At 49.7% G+C, this 16,606-nt stretch overlaps 4 protein-coding genes across 4 annotated transcripts; 2 read left to right on the forward strand and 2 right to left on the reverse strand.

The window, feature by feature from the left end:
• Window positions 1-3,906: 3,906 nt before the first annotated feature.
• HD556DRAFT_1248538 (uncharacterized protein) lies at window positions 3,907-4,869 on the reverse strand (the record flags this gene model as incomplete). Its single annotated transcript, XM_041298779.1, has 1 exon — window positions 3,907-4,869. The coding sequence occupies one exon, from the start codon at window positions 4,867-4,869 to the stop codon at window positions 3,907-3,909; it is 963 nt and encodes a 320-aa protein (XP_041153723.1).
• Window positions 4,870-6,497: 1,628 nt separating this feature from the next.
• Window positions 6,498-6,734, forward strand: HD556DRAFT_1221191 (uncharacterized protein; the record flags this gene model as incomplete). The annotated part of the gene is made up of 1 exon (XM_041296809.1): window positions 6,498-6,734. A coding segment is annotated over one exon (237 nt), but the record flags the coding sequence as incomplete, so codon positions are not given.
• A 1,787-nt stretch (window positions 6,735-8,521) lies between these two features.
• HD556DRAFT_1531134 (nucleoporin subcomplex protein binding to Pom34-domain-containing protein) lies at window positions 8,522-14,848 on the forward strand (the record flags this gene model as incomplete). The annotated part of the gene is made up of 4 exons (XM_041309484.1): window positions 8,522-8,642; window positions 8,705-9,963; window positions 10,016-14,286; window positions 14,342-14,848. Exons 1-4 carry the CDS (start codon window positions 8,605-8,607, stop codon window positions 14,846-14,848), a joined length of 6,075 nt encoding a protein of 2,024 aa, XP_041153725.1. The 5' UTR covers window positions 8,522-8,604.
• Window positions 14,721-16,420, reverse strand: HD556DRAFT_1062863 (methionyl aminopeptidase). The gene is made up of 7 exons (XM_041296043.1): window positions 15,892-16,420; window positions 15,693-15,841; window positions 15,545-15,644; window positions 15,286-15,490; window positions 15,182-15,231; window positions 15,061-15,129; window positions 14,721-15,006 (listed from the first exon to the last, which is right to left on the reverse strand). Exons 1-7 carry the CDS (start codon window positions 16,282-16,284, stop codon window positions 14,932-14,934), a joined length of 1,041 nt encoding a protein of 346 aa, XP_041153726.1. The 5' UTR covers window positions 16,285-16,420; the 3' UTR covers window positions 14,721-14,931.
• Window positions 16,421-16,606: the final 186 nt, after the last annotated feature.

The following is a 16,606-nucleotide window of genomic DNA, read 5'->3' on the forward strand; positions in this document are numbered from 1 at the left end:
GCAGGGCTTTTTGACCCGAAACATCGTTTCGGACGGAGTCCAGGGCAAGCCGTGATTCCCAAAAACAACAGGAGCCCTGCGACGCGTCAGGCTAAGCATGGACTCCCAACAAATAGGAGGAGGGCGATGTGCACGTACCTTTGTTCAACGTGGAGGAGGCATGGTGTACCGTGTGAACGGTTCGAGGATAGGTGACTCCTGCAGATAGGGCGCCATTATCATAGCGTGTTGGTGTAGATAGATGGTGAAGGCGTCGCTTGACCACCTTCCCATCGATTTGACCACGTCGAAAGGAACACCCCGCAACAAGTACTCTAGCGTCCCGCCAATCCTTAGCCCATGCCCTTTCAAATTGTCAGCTCCGATCCTCTTAGCCACTTCCCCGATTCTCTTCAAGAAAACTGTGCGAGACAGCGGCCTTAAGCCATACTTTGGGTGTACCCAGGCGAAGAGATGATCGGTTGAAGAAGGGTTGTTGACTGTGAAGTGATTCAAAAGAGCGGCTTTGGGATCAATTTGGTCTTCTTGTTGGGCCCAATATACGTCCTCACCGGTGATAGGTGCTGTCTTGGTGCGTGGTAAGTGGATTTTGGTGACGCGCAATCCATTGCGATCCTCCGCGTCCATTTGGACATTCGAACGTGTGACGTGTGCCGTGGTTTGAAACGTGTTCATGGCGGTTACGGTCAGTTCTCCGATCCGGCAGAGCGAGTAGAAGGCGCACGTCAAGCACGCAAACACAGCCGCATCTAGAGGTGAAGAGAGTCTTAGAAGGGGGCGAATCTCTAGAATGAGCTTCGTGGTGAATGGTTCGCGTTTGAGTTTCTTGGATGTTGGCGGGGCAAAATTGATGGCGCCGTCTAAGGCTCCCTTCAATTGGTCAGGTTGCACCTGCCATGGTTGGCCATGCAACGTGTGCCATGCACGCACGGCATAGACATAGTTTGCTAGGGTTTTTCCGGAGTAAGAGCCAGCACATCCTGAGATAAAGTTGAGTATGGTAAGTGTATCCGCTGGACAGCGTTGTTCTTTGGGAATGGCGTGACCGTCGCAAAAAACGTGAAAAACTAGTAATCCTGCTCCATAACACTCTCTCATTCCTTGAGCCCATGATTGGTTGATGACCATAAGGACTCTCTCTAGATCCTCTTCAGTCACGCTCAAGATTCTCCCGTTGGCGTCTCGACTCGATCTCGTCTGGACTGGTACCCAGCATTTGAGTCTGTCCCTTGCTGAACAGTGTGGACGAAGAGGTAAGGTCTTAGGAACTAAACCCACCTTATAAGGCTGCGGTTTAGTTGTCGGTTCAACAGGAAGAGGAGCATTAAAGCGTGAGTTAGTCGTGCCATTGGCGTTCATGGATGTGATAGAGGGAATCAGGGATGGTGCCAATGTGTTCGAGCTCCCGACTAAGATCGACACTGGTATCGTCGCGAGAAGACTCAGCGATGATGAGGGATTCGTTCCTGCAGCTGGAGTGGTTACCTGCACTGTCGCGATTGGAGAATGGGTCGAAGATAAACCGTTGCAGTTCGTCGTGAATGGGAACTTTGGGGAGCATGAGTTCTGGGCTAGCATAAATGCCTCTGGATGGATCATCGGCTGGGTTATGTTCGCTTGGAACGAAGACCGGGTGGAAAGAGTATGGAGCTGGGAGGTCATGGATGAAGGCGAAGATGCGCCAGAAAACTGTGTTGACAGCTGAGTTCCTGCTGCGACCGTTGCGCCATCCCTCAATGACGCCCTGATTGTCTCCGAAGAGACGAAAGTGTCTTTCCGTGCCTCCCAATTGGACAAGGTGTCGAATGAGAAGTTCAAACCCGACTGCCTCGGCCCATTCGATGTCTTTCGCCCCGTTGAGCGTCCTCCATCCTTCGCGAAGACGCCATGCTCGCCATCGTCGACCAATGACGACAGCAATTCCAATGCCTGAGCTGGCATCAGAAAAAGCTGCGGGATTATGCAGAGAGGTGATGGGCTTGGGTATGGTGCGACCGACGAATTGACTTCGGAGAAGAGCGATCCACCACTTGAGGTCGTCTGGTAGGCTTTTGACTTGGTGACGTGGGAGGAAAGGACGATTGGATCCGATGCGCAGCATCGCTTCGAGTGCGGTGAGGTACGCGCGCCCCCGCGTAATGACGAGTGAGGTGTGCAGCAATTTTCCGTATAGGCGCTGCACGTCACGAAGAACGTGAGTTTCACGCCCTTGCCATTCAGCGATGGCAAGTAGATACTTCTCCTTCTTGGCTTCGGGCAGATACACTTGATTCTGGGCGATGTCCCACATGAAGCCGATGTAGGGGTTCGCGTAAGCAAAATTAGCGTCCTTGGAGGTCTCCCAAGGGATGCCCAGCTCGTCAGAAGTGCCATCAATATCGGCAAAATTAAATGAAAACCGAAGGTCTTCGGGTGACCTAGGGGATGATGCTGAGAGGTCCCTGATGGGAAACCGGCAGTCTTCATCAAACTCCTCGAGGGTCCCGTCCTCGAAGACGTGTCCCCCGAACCATATTCTCCCTCCATCTTGGTGTTGCCCCCGTTCGATAATGTCCTTATGCCACTCTTGGCGCTGTAAGTTGTATGCTGCAAGATGCTCTGTGAGTATGCGAATAAACAAGTGGTCGTCGACCCATCTGGACGTGGGACCAATCCCTTGATGCCGAAAGATGTCGAGACCGGCGTCGGCAACAACTCCATATGCGCCTGCTGATGGGTGCAAACCAAAACAGGTACAGGTGTCAATACAAAAGTGCTCATCAGATATGCGCACCACTGAACCTGGCCACTGAGAGGGGTGTAAGGGAATGGTGCGATACGCCTCTGCGACGTCTCTTGTGGCCAGTTGGGAACCTGGTGGTAGACGGCTGATAGTGAGGGAGAGAACGTGAAATGTACCCCAGGTACTGGGAAAATTATCTGGATCGATATATGAATTAATAGAAGGGTTAGGAAACTTCTGCGATGTATCGTGCGGGAAAGAATAGTTCTGAATGATGTGAAAACACCCGGGGCGTCCAGGTTTTGGTATAATTGAGAAAGGCGATGACCGAAAGGGGCCAATAAGATCTTTGACTTCATTGGCCGAGAGTGGCCCAATGTATCTACCCTTGCTGATCTCAGATTGGATGATTGATAAGAATTCTCGTTCGTATGTAATAATGGAGTCTTTGTTGTATGGGATTTGCGTGAGTTTAATGTTCGGAATGTCGAGGCGAAAGCCTCGACGAAGTCCATTAGGTACATGTGGGTATCTGTTAATGAGTCCGGATGTCGCAAGTTTAGCGTTCCAAGCATCGACTTTGTAAGGGGAAATGGCATTATGCCTTCTGTGCTCGAGGGCAGCTTTGAGCTCCATGAGTGGACGCTGCGCAACCTGAACAGAAGTGTCGCCGATCGTGGGAAGTGTCGCTGCAGCCTGAGACACGCTGCCAGTCGCTGCATATGGGCCGCGCGTCTTGCATGGTGAGAATCTTTCCAAGGCATGTGCATAGGGTATCGAAAGCACTGTCCCATGTCTTTGTGGCCTTGCATTCGATGATTCAATGCGGGTTTCGCCCAAGACAGACGGCGCAAGCAGAAAGGGCATTTCCACTTGCGCCCGCTCGAAAATCCTGCCAGTTCCTCTTTTGTCTTCCTCCCTGCTCAAGCGACGGTGAACGCTTCCGCGATTCCCTGGAGTCTCGCTGATAATTTCGTTGATGATTCGACGAGGAGCCAGTTGAGACCGTGAGGTGTTGATCAGCCTGTCATTCGAGACGAAGCGGAAGCATGCGATGGTTACGCGCAAGAGTGAAGCAATTTGCCACCATGCATCGAGTGATGCGACAACGAGAGACATTGATTACAGGGTGAGGCATGAAGCATGTGGCATGAAGCAAAGCGGTGTAGTGATGTAGCAAATTTTTAAGAAGAAAATTGGGTGCGAGAGAAGCATTTAGTAATGGTTCGAAATTTCGCAATGGAAAGTTTGCTAACCTTATAATCTCGTTGGTTGTCTTTTTTGGTACGCTCTAGCCAGTATACTCTCTCCCTCGTTGCGTCTAACACCTTCTGATTGATGGTGGACAGATTGTACGGACCCGCTGCTGATTTCGCGACAACGTGCCAACGTTTGCGTTGCTCGGCTTGATAAACTAGTAAAGCCTTCTGGGCAAGCGGGTCCCGCATGGAACGATAAGGGTGGATCTGTATATTCTTCCAGAAAAAGGCCATCATGCAAACTCGGTCTTGTGGCCAGTCGGCCTCTTCGATGGCCGCTATGAACCTTGGGCAGGCTATGCAAAATTCCTCGAAGGAGAGGTTCTCATCGTCTACGACGGACGAGGCGTTGCGTGCCGCTGCTGCCAACACCCAGGCTGTGGATCCATCTGGGAGGGTGGACATGACCATGGCATCATCGTCGATGGTCTTTTTGGAGTGTGCCTCGTCTAGACCGTCGTTAGTGAAATACCACAGTTCGAGGTACTCGCCTTTGTCGAGCTTGCGAATCGCGTAGGAGGAGGGAATTATGGAGGGTTCGTCTGGAACGCCAGTGTCTTCCGGGATTGGCATGAACTTATGTTTGTGCTTCTTTTTCTCTTCTTTCCGTGCTGACTCTTCCTCGTCGATGCGCTCCTGCTCTATTCTGTCTTGCTCCTCCTCTTGTATCCGACGTAAGTTCTCGCGTTGCTCTCTTTCGACCTCTACCTGACCTTCCCAAAGGTCAATGTCTGCGTCGTTGGCTGCGCGCCAGATGGTCCTGAGGAGCTGTATGGACTGCTCCTCGGTTACATTGTCGTTTATCAGTTGCGCTCGTGCGTTAGCGTAGTGCGGTGAGGCATAGTCCGGGCAAACATTTAAGTTTGGGTCGTTGATAATCCTCGGCATGATATAAATGCTAAAGTGCTAAATAAAAGCGACGAAATAAAGGTGAAGTCGAATAGTAGATAGACTGCGAGTCGTACTAGGTGGTAGTACGAAAGAAGAAAAGATGAGTCACGAAAAGCAGTGCCGCCGCGTAGACCTCATTCTACGCACGTTCTCGTTCCTCGAACTTACGTAGAATATAACCTTCCCGCATCCTTAGCTTTCTGGATGAAGCCGATTGTTTTGTCATAAGCTGGACGGCCTCTGCGATGTTATTCAGTGACTAACACTAACCCAGGTGACCCCGCCGGGATGTCGCGACCGGCAGCAGACGTAGTGGTAGTTAGCTTAATGCGCACCCATATAATATCTCTGGATCTTCTATACCAGTTTGGACACTGTCGTTCGTTTTTCGTTCTTGTATAGCACCGTGACACGAACTGGCCTCACGTCCTTAGTCCAACACTCGCGACAGCTCATGAGACGTCTGACGGTCCGGAACATTCAATACAGTTGCTGGTATGCAGTATGTCACACACCAAGGTGGTTTCTTTGACAAGCTTGAGGCCTGAGGCCTGAGGTAGTACCGTACATAAGATAGGCGTCACTCTTATCCAGCACCGCTTACATCAGCACATTGAGAGCCTCGTCATTGCTCAAATTATGAGCACATATATTTGTTTTTGATGTATATGGATCCTAGGAACTATCTAATAGTAGTTTAGCTTGAATTGCCAGGAAACAGAAATAAAAAATATTCAAAACTGGAGGAGATTTTCATCCCCCAAAAATTTTTGTTCTATACAGTCAGAAAGTAGTTTACAAGGCCATGGGATGCGAGGGAATGATTTTCAAGTTTTCGGCACACCAACTTTTGGCCACTTATATAATACATCACGTGATATGTGCCTGGGCAGGACGAGGAGGAGAAGGCAGCAAAAATCAGGGATATTACACACATAAAGCATCTCTCAATGGGTGTAAAGTCTAAAGCTAATAAGGCTCGTCTCAAAAATATTCAGTCTGCACTTTCCAGGTCCCACAAAGCCACGGTCGAAGATGTCTCTGACTCTGAGGAGGACTCCAGCTGCAGTGATTCCGAGGATGATATGGAGTTCAGTGTGGAAGAAGAGGGAGATATACAGGATGAAGCAGCACTTCTCACATTCTCAGAAATCCTCTTTCATGCACAGAATACTGCTGCCGAAGGGGAAAGACAGAGGTCAAAAGATACCGGAAGGCCAAAGCATTACACCGGAAACTCAACTCGGACTCTACGACGTCATGCTCTGAAAAGGAAAAGGATTGCGGGAACAAATCAGACTTTCATCAGCAGCTGGATTACAAAGAAGCCGGAATTCGAAGGTGTCCAAGTTGAAGGCACTGAATCTCCATATGAGGTGAGTTCTGATGTCATGGCTCGTGTGCATGAGCAAATCGTTTAAAAATAGCCAAGCCCTGTTCGAGAGGAGGAAGAAGAATCTTCCGAATCAGCATCAGATTCGTCTGGGGATTCCATGGGAGAGAACCCATCTCGATCATCACCTTTTGAAATGTTATTCAGCGAACAGGAGGAACAAATTCAGAAAATGCTGGAAGACATCCGAAATGGACAGCCACCCTGCGATGACAGTCCAGAGACATTCACAGATTCAGTTCTCAATGCTCTTGATTACAAAGACTTCCCTGCCTTACATCGGGCTCAAGAAAAAATTGCAGCGAGCAGCAAAGACAAGAAGCTTGATGTGGTTTTCCGATCTCGCATCACAGCAATGCTTGGTGCTTTGAACCTCTACCTTGATCCAGAGCTGTCATATGGTTGGCGTGAAGCATCTCTCGTGGCCTCGAAATCACTAGGCCAAGGAATCAATCATGCACGCAACATACGCACCTGGATTCATCAGTTTCTCCGTAATGGGAAGTTCCCTCTCCATCGATACGGTCAATACCACTCATCAATTCTTGAGGACGAAGACTTCGCACAAGAAATTCAACTTCACCTGTCCGAAGTCCAGCAACAGGAGGGCCACATCCGAGCTCAAGATATTGTGGACTATGTTGCCACACCAAAAGTGCAGGAGAGGCTTGGTGCAAAGGCCAAGGTAATTTCAAAGCAGACAGCGCAGCGGTGGCTGCGCAAACTCGATTGGCATTATGGACGAAAACGGAATGGCATGTACATTGACGGCCATGAACGTCCTGATGTTGTTGAGTATCGCAATCAGTTCATTCAACGATGGCGGGAGTACGAGAAGAGAATGTTTATCTATGATAATGATGGCAACATTCAGTACACACCAAAGGGCTTCCCCGTTGCTCAAGCTGGCCGATTTCGTCTCATTCTCGTAACACACGATGAATCAACCTTTTATGCCAACGACCGTCGCAAAACGGGGTGGTCTCACTCAAGTGAGAAGGCCACTCCTCAACCCAAGGGCGAAGGACCATCATTAATGATTTCGGATATGTTAACGTCTGAATGGGGCCGGTTGCAGCATGGTGATAGGTGAGTGTCACAATTTGCAGCATTGCGTGAAATAATGCTGACTGCGTAAAATTTAGCGAGGCGCGGGTTATTTTCAAGGCGGGAAAAAATCGGGATGGGTACTTCTCCGCATTAGATCTGCTCAAACAAGTGGAGCACTCAATTGATATCTTCGACGACAAAACCAACGGCTTCGCAACAGGCTTGTTCATGTTTGACAATGCACCAAGCCACCAAAAACGAGCACCGGATGCCTTGTCAGCTCGGAAAATGCCCAAAAGACCTCGCCAAAACTGGACGCACCATAAAGATGGGCCACGCATGCGGAACGGCACATTCAACGGTCAATCACAGGAATTTTATTATTGCGACGATCACCCAACCATGCCTGGTTGGTTCAAAGGCATGGAAACAATCATTCGAGAGCGGAATCTCTGGCCTGCAACTGGACTCAATGCACAGTGCGAGGGATTCAAGTGTGAGCTTAACCGCACAGACTGTTGTTGCCGGCGATTATTGTTTTCCCAACCAGATTTCACTTCGCAAAAATCTCACCTCGAAGAATACATCACTTCCCGCGGCCACATCTGCGATTTCTATCCAAAGTTTCATTGCGAACTAAATTTCATCGAACAATACTGGGGCGCGGCAAAATTTCGATACCGAACGAGTCAGCGCACATGTGATATGGATGCGATGGAGAGAAATGTCATTGAATGCCTCGATGATGTACCATTACTTCAAATTCAAAGGTATTTATTTTCATTGGCTGTTCTTGTATGTACACTATTAACAATGGTACGCAACACAGATACGCAAATCGATCCGCGCGTTTCATTTCCGCGTATGTACAAGGTCTTACTGGTGGCGAGGCAGCTTGGGCTAACCGTAAATACCACGGACATCGCACTCTACCCCCCTCTATGATTCTTGAAGTTAAGGAGGCACTGAGAAAGGCCTAATGCACCGGTATATAGTGTTACTACATGTACTAATAACAAACTCGTCACTAATCTTTCTGCAGTCTCAATCTCAACTGTTGAAAATTTTCAAGTCGAAGGTTTGGCCATTTTTAGGGTTAGGGTTACGATTATGTAAGGGTGTTGGATACGAGTGACGCCTATCTTATTAACATTAGTACAAAATTGAAATTGGCTCGCGTTATTTGTAATTGTGCCTTCTATCAAACAAAAACAAATAACTTCTTGTTCCAACTTGAAGGTGCAGACAGGTCGCGGCCTTCAAGTTACCCTGACTCACAAGGTTTCGCAATGCCTGGAGAACCATCGCGGTCGACTCTTATAGATGTGTATGTTTCTGTCCTTTTTGTTTACCATGCCACTTTTTTTCTCTGACTATTGTTCTGTGCAGAACGAACCAACAATTACATTCCTTCCTGTCTGGCAGACTCGAGGGTTCTTCCCCAGAGCAATTGTGCGACATCATATCTGCCCGTTCCTTGCAACTTCGAAATGTCGCCAAACCTTATGGAAGGCCCACACCGGCGTCACGAAAAGCAGTCGAGGCTGGCTCAGTCACGCTCACGGATGGTGTTGTGTTGCAAGTCGACGAAGTCGAGAGGGAGTTCACACTTGCAATTAGTGCTCGGTTCGGGATTGATGAAATTCAGGCTTGTGTTCTCCTTCGATCATTTCTATATAATGAAGGTCTTTCAAATAACGGAGGCTCAACCGATAAAGGCGTTGTGGACGAGCTCATCGCAGCTATCACGCCATTCTACTACTCCGAACGCCTCTTCGTCTTGCGCGCCCTCATTCCACTGTTCCGTGCCCACGAAAACACTGGCGACTCAATCCATGCCGTTGCCACGAAGTGTCTTCCCAGAATCCTACAAGACAGTCATCAATTCGCACTCGACCTCATAACAGAATACCTTCACAAAACGGAAATGGACATCCCACAGGTTTTGCATGCCGATGCACGTATTGTCTCTCGTTGGGCTAAACAGAACATGAAGGAGCAACTCGTGACGCTAGAAGTGCTCTTTTGGACAGTCTGGGGGTATGTTCCTTGCGATGGACCTTTGGTTGTTCGAATATTTGAAGCTGCTTACAACACGAACCTTGGCTCCTCGCAGAAAAACTCGACCCTTTTGTTGGATGATGAAGGCAATCAACTGCAGCATGATTGCGCGGCGTTATGGATACTTATCACTGTAGAGGTCCTCGAGCTGGAGAGAGTGGCAGAGGATGGAGGAATAGAGATTTCGGCAGCTCCTTCTGACAAGACGTTCTATCCCTCTTCGCCAGAGTCGCTCAGACAAATTCATGAGATCGTGACATCCAACTTGTCCAGCCAGCACGCGTGCACACACCTAGCATGGGCCTTCGTTCTGTCGCGGCTGACCTCAAAAACTGGTCAATTGAAAGAGATTCCAGAATCGTATCGCGTGTTTTTAGACTCCCTGCATCCGCACCACAATCGCTCTAAGGAAAGGGAGCCATCGCATGTACTTATGGCACGGGCAGCTTTCAGTCCTGAAGCCGGACTTTTCAAGCTCTTGTTGACTCTCCTTACAACCTCCCCATTGTTTGTTACCTCCGTTGCTTGGAAGACAGGGTCGACTGTAACCGACCCAAATGCTATTGCATTCCGTTCTGTACTCAAAGGTGACAACATTTTTCTGCGTGAAACAGCACATTGAAGATAATTTTTCGTTAGGCTTTGTCATTGCAATGGTTGAATTGGTCCCTGTTGAACTCATTCCCGACTTCGACTCTTTGGTCGAAGTCTGGATTGCGCTGTTTGGGCGCAGCGAGTGTCAATCTATAGCAGGGATATGCCGACAGTTTTGGCAATCGGATTGGCGGCAGGGCCTTGCACGTCGCGCCATATTTGATGTTGCACGAACACGCTTCCCAATTCACTTCCGGCCGCTCATCCGCCTTCTTCGAGCAATGACTGCGTCTGGATTCATTGATACCGATCCACTATCCACTGCGGCATCGTCTAGCCAACCTCCCGCTGACGAAAGTGATGATGGTGACCGTGAGATTTGTAGTCGACATGTATTTTACTACGTGGATAAGTTGCCTACTTTCTCGCTGGTCATTCCCCTGGCATCTTGCACCGGTCCTAATGCTGTCTATGAGAAAGCACAGGCTGCCGGTCCATCCTTCGCATACACAAACCTACGTGCTATTCGCCTTCCTGGAGGCTCCGTGATGTCTGCGCGCTCGAAGGGTCGGCTGTTGAGTGGGGATGGTGGGGATCATATTGCAGTGTGTTGGCAACATGAGCACAGCGGATGGAAGGTGGTTTTGGACGTGCTTACTGAGTACGTAACTCGGCGGAGGATGTATGCGGGCACCGTGGACCTATACCAGGACGTTGCCTTCGGCCGTACAGGCCCTGGATCTATTCCTTTGACGCTAAGGCTTGAAGACGTCGGGATGGAGATTGATGAGGGGGGCGATGAAGCACTCGCGACAGATGCTCTTGATCTCATTCGCAGCGTCATCCAAGACAATGAAGAGCTAGCGGAAGAGCTATTGGAGTCTCTCGAGAGCGGTGGTGACCCTAATAATTCTTCGGACAATCAGCCGCCCGACCTCGTCCATCTCACGACAATGATTCTGGAGGAAGCCCTCAGTCGCTCACAAGCTCGAAGTTTTTCGCGAACCCAGCTAATCACATCTGCAATGAGCGTTCTATCAGCACTATTATCCTTGCCAAAATACTCTCTGCGTGTATGGCTCTATATCCGTTCAACCAGCGTGCTGTTTGGCCCTAGTCGTACGTCAGGTTTCGCGGCAGTCGCTCTTCCAGCAGAGCGGATCTCTGGTCATTATACAATGACTCTCGCATTGCTCAATCTCGTCCAACAACTCCTCCACGAAGCGTTTGCGTCCGTGCTCACAATTCCACTTGACAATCAACGCCTTAAACAGGTGAAAGAGGAAGTTCTACTCCGAGCAGCAGTGTTCGTCCATGGGGAGATATGGGTAGAGCACTTGAGTTGGAAGTATGCCCAGCTTGGCGACAGGTTTGAGATTGGACGACGAGTGTCTTCGTTTTATGGCTATGTTCTCAAGCAATCTCCTCCTGCTTTGGGCGATCGTCCCTTCCCTGCCCTAAGCCAAGCTGTCGCTGACGCTCTTCTGCATAAGGCCACGACGTCAATTATCAACCCACTTGTATCATCGATAGCGGTTGCCCCCCACATCCTCGGCACCCTCTACGCTTCCCGACGCTATGGCGATGCCAGACGTCTGATCTACCTGCTGGAGTCACACCTCAGTCTCACTAGGCTAGTCCTTAGCTACAAGCAGTCTATTCCCTATTCCTCGAAACCGTGTCTTCTAGAGCAAGCTCTGTGCGCGCGGGTAGCAGGAGGCGCTGGGTTCACGGATTCTACGAGATCCAGGATAGATCCCGTCGACGTCCTGGCAAATTATGTTAAAGGGCGGGATATTGGGACAGCTGTTCCGCTAGAGTCGATCAGAGTTCTTTATGCTCTCTGCGCATCCTTGTCTGTGACTCAGCCCTCGCCTGCGACAATCATCGGTCATCTCTCGAATCCAGAGGCCACTGTTGCATCGTTCGTGCGAATTGTACAGCACCCGTACGAGGATCTCGCACTGCGCAATGCCGTTTGGAACTTCATAGCCCTTGCCGTTGATAAGGAACCAGCATTAGCCAACCTCTTCGTTACAGGACAATTCCGGATTCCGAACAACAAAATCAAGAGCAAGGAGAACGCTAAATCGCAAGGAGAGGATGATTCGAAGAAGTACATGAGTGCCCTCGAAGTTGCTAACGAAACGCTCAGTCGGTGGAAAGACTTGTGGGAGGCCAATCCCCAACTCTTAGCATCGGTGTTTCGCTTCATTTATGTCGTGTGGCAACACGGGCTTGAACACAAAAATCTCATCGAGACTACTCGTGGTAATGACGAGTTTTGGACCAATGTGGTTGCTGTTGTTAAAGAGGAGCTCGGTCCCGATCCTGACTACGAGACAGAGACATTCATCATATTGGACGACGAGCGCCGATCAAGTCTCCACGAAGCAGTATCTGTTCAGTCGTATCGCAACATGGTCAAGTCATATGCTGTGCGTGTCATTGGACAGGACATCTTCCTTCAGCCACAGCCTAGGTCCTGTGAGCCCGCGAAGAAGCCCTTGAGTTACAGCAAGCTAGCTCCATCATTCAAGTCCGAAGATCAACTCAACGAATTGATATTAGAAGCAAAGAGCACATCGTATGACCCCAGTCTTTCTGATAAACTCGCCGTGCAGCTTCAGCAGGACTTCCCGGGCCTCTCCCTTACTCACCTACAGTCGCAGGATCTCAGCGACGAGCGGCAGTTTGGCGATGACTTCATGTTCTCCATAGCACTTCTTCGCAGTCGTATGCAACAATGCCTGTCGGGTGATGATAGGGCAAATGCAGTGGAAGAAGTGGAAAAGAGAATCGCGTCCTTGAATCTCAATCTCTCCCTCACCTACGCTCAGACGGCCCTGACGGAGTCGTGGCAGTTCCTTTTGCATCAAGTGTTGCCATTTGTGCGGCCGGTGCCAGAGATCCGTTCGAACCTCCTATCACTCTCTGCCACGATATCCGGAGACCTAGCTTTGGAGAAAAGATCGGGAGACATGATGGCGAAACTCCATGGCACGCGACTCAATTTATTGCTATCGATTCTCGAAGTGGTCTGGTTCTCTGATTCGGATACCGACAAGCACATCACGTCTTTCATGAACCTCGTGGATAACATACACAAAGTCTTGTTGAATGAGGCACAACCTCCTTCTCAGTCATTCCTGGGACAATTATCCGTGCCTTTCCATCAAATCCTGCTCCAGGTCATCTACTTCTGTGTTCGCCAGTGCCGGAATCTTGCCAGGCGACCTAAGGTCCTCACCGCTAGCAGGCGCATTGCCGTTTCTGGCTTGGTGGACGCAACGCTTCCACTAGTAATTGATGCTCTCCGCCTTACCTTTGACTCTGCCCGTACACGACTTGATCTCGATCTCGATCGGGATATGGAGCTACTGGTTGCAGTCTTCGAGCAATGCACGCGTCCTGATATCAACGTCTCGTCTGTAACATGGTTGACTCGATGCCAAGAGACGGATGTCATCAAATCAAGCTTGGAATTACTCACTCGGACAGATGTGATCGGCCTCACTGATCTGCCCCTGCTTCGCACACGCATGCAACCTTTGTACGCGCCCCACATCCTCCTATTCCACATGGCTGTAGTAAGCATATCATCCGGGGCTGAGAGATTCGCCAGCGAAGGCATCATTTCGGCATATAGTAACAACGGGATTAGCCTTGCGGCAAGCTCGGGGCAGATCGACGTTGTGTTGCCTGAGCTTCCTGGAGAGAGGAGCCCAGCACACAAGACATACTGCTCGATGATAGCCATCGTTTCTGCCATCGTCTCTGCTCTCAAGCGGCAACACCACTTCTTCGACGCAGAGGCCTGCGGATTCGTACAGCTGTATGGCAAGCAGATTATCCGGGCGCTGAGCTGGAGTGTCGGTGATCCGATTACACTACCATTGTTGGAGGAGATGGAACAGGTCGTTGGCCTCTTTTATGCGCTTGCGGAGAGTGCTCCTCCTACTGCCTCCCCAAACCCGGCAGTCGTCAAGGTCCTACGTGTGTTCACGACCCACGCGCTCATGCTTCTTCAGCAACTCAACTACGCATTGACGCACCCTAATCACATCGCCAGTCTCTTGGAACCGGTGACTGCGGAAGAGCGTGCATTGCTGGAAAAGGAGCCTACCGCCGCATCTTCGCTGTTATCAGTGGACATGGCCGACCTGCAGAAACATCCGTTGACTGCACGTCTCGTTCATCGGTTATTTAGGCTGTCAAGCTCCGTGGTGTCTACGCTGATTAGCATCAGCCGAGCGTATGACGTTCTTCTTGGTGAACAAGAAGAATGGCCCGTTCAAGAAGCAGTGGTAGTTCCTGTGCGTAGCTTCACGTTCTGAAGCAGAACTTTATTTATTTACCGTTTCCCTGCAGCATTCTAAGGTGGTGCCGGGGGAACCAGCATCTTTGGGGACCTTGCTTGAACTCGCGAACTGTACCCTTGATGTCCTACGACACCTCGTCGATCGCCCAGCAGGTCAGGCCATCGCCCCCCCTGCGTCGCTCAAAGATACGCCGCTTGATGTGCAGGAAGGCATGCTGACAGCCCGAAAGACAGTGGAGGCATTGCTCGTGTATGCGGCAACGCAGCTTGCGATGTGGCTCTCGAAGCCAGAATTTGACGCTGCTGAAATGGACTCGGAGGATCACATTCCACAGACCATGGACATGCGAGAAAGTTCAAAAAGGCCATCTAGGGCACTCACAGACAGAATTAGGAGGGGAATGCCGGGAGAGATGGCGACGGATTTGGAGAAGTTATTGAAGCAAGCGAAGCCTATTCTGCAAAAGAGCGTCGATGACAACAGAAATGTCAAGGGGGATCTCACGCAGGTGCTGCTTAGATTTATGAGCGAGTGGGTAATGACTACGCCGTCGTAGATGGGTTAGGTACTATGCAAATGTATTAAAAGTAACATTATATGTTTCACATTGCCAATTTGTCCTAGAGGTGAATAAAACAATCACTGCGTTAACACATCTACACCAGTCTCAGTGATGAGAATCATATGTTCTGCTTGAGCGCTTCGTGCACAATTCTGCTCAAGACAACCGTTAGGAAAATATTCGGGCTTATAGCAGGCCAGTCGCACCTCCGTCGATGCAGTCCAGCCGTCCGGAAAAATCCAGACACTAGGATTAGAACCTTGAACTAGAGCAGGCTGAAAGAAGCGGACGTTAGCGATAGGTCACGAGATGCAGTAAGCTGATTGCCTCAATGGTAAAGCAATGCCCAGGAAGCATTACGCCAGGTTCTTCATTTACTGCGAAGCAAACGTTAATGATACCATCGACACGGGAATAAAACATGGACTTGCGAGTGTGATATATCCAAGGGGGTCGGTGGAAAACGGTCCCTATGCCGTGCCCAGCGAAGGCAGGACAGACAGAATGACGGGTATTTCGCACCATTTCATGTATAGCCCTTCCAATGCCATTGAACGGTCTACCAGGTCCGCAAGCGTTAATACCAGCCTCGAGTGCAGCATTTGTCATTTGCACAAGGTCTCGGCCAGGTTCGTCCTATCATGCAAGTAAATCACGAAGAATGTAATTGTTCTGAGGGATGTTTCTTACAACATCTCCGACGAGGAAAGTAGAAGAAGTATCGCCGTGAAAACCGTTGAAATAGACTGTCACATCAATGTTAATTATATCCCCATCCTCGAGAGGTCGACTGTCACCTTGTTGAGTCTTAAAAGACAGCTCGTACAAAGGCACTCACTCATCTGGTATGCCATGCGAAACAACATTGTTGACACTGGTGCAACACGAACGTGGAAAGCCCTTGTATAGTAGTGGTGAAGGATATGCTTCATGCGCAATTATAAAGTTGTGTATTGCGGCATCTATCGAATTGGTGGTCACACCCGGCTACCGACAAATTATCTTGCATCCGCATAGTGAATATTGATAAATCTCACCTGAACAAGCGAGCCAGCATACTGGCGCACATTCTTAGCAAGTGTCGCGGCTGCTCGCAAGCGCTTCTCGTCTATGCTACCCAGAATTATTCTTCCGTCTCCTTCGTATTGCTGCGTATGGTCTATCTCCGATGACATTGGGGGGTCGAGCTGGACCGCGTATTTTGGTCGAACAATATGACTTGGAACTGGACGCCGGGTTATATGGGAGACGCCCCACACGAACGGCTCCTCAGGTAAGATGACATTGTACGTTCCAAAATCCTCGACTTCCCGCGATTCATCAGAGTCGAATGCAGGTGATGTTGTTATATATCTTTTCAAATAGCTGCGACAGACAACTGCCGAGCGTAGACGAGAAAGAAGAGGGAGGAACAACTTGTTCATGATCATGAGCGAACTAACAAAGTTAAGAAGAAAGTTGGCGGTGGGCCGGACCGCATGCCTCCGAGTCAGTGGCTATGCCGGAACGAGAATCAGAAACCAGTGAATGACCAATTTTTCAATGATACTACAGTCTAGACATGTCTTCAACACTAGCAAGTAGGCTCCCGAAGCCCTGATTCATATTATATGCCTTAACTGTGACAGGCTCAGGGAATTGCAACTCGAGCTTTTCAGTCTGGGACTTCTCACTAACAAATTTAAACACTTCGTGTCAAGTTCTCATCGGTTCTACACCTATATCCACTACTCTCTTCCGAATGTCACCTTT

The sequence above is a fragment of the Suillus plorans genome (genome assembly GCF_016647745.1).
Source record: "Suillus plorans strain S12 chromosome Unknown HD556scaffold_95, whole genome shotgun sequence".
Taxonomy (NCBI): Eukaryota; Fungi; Basidiomycota; class Agaricomycetes; order Boletales; family Suillaceae; genus Suillus; species Suillus plorans.

Coding starts and splice junctions, on each gene's coding strand:
- HD556DRAFT_1062863 (XM_041296043.1), bottom strand. CDS start 16,284: ATGATCATGAACAAGTTGTTCCTCCCTCTTCTTTCTCGTCTACGCTCG. Junction 15,645..15,692: donor TCGCATGGCATACCAGATGA/GTGAGTGCCTTT, acceptor ACAAGGTGACAG/TCGACCTCTCGAGGATGGGG. Junction 15,232..15,285: donor CCCTTGGATATATCACACTC/GCAAGTCCATGT, acceptor TTTGCTTCGCAG/TAAATGAAGAACCTGGCGTA.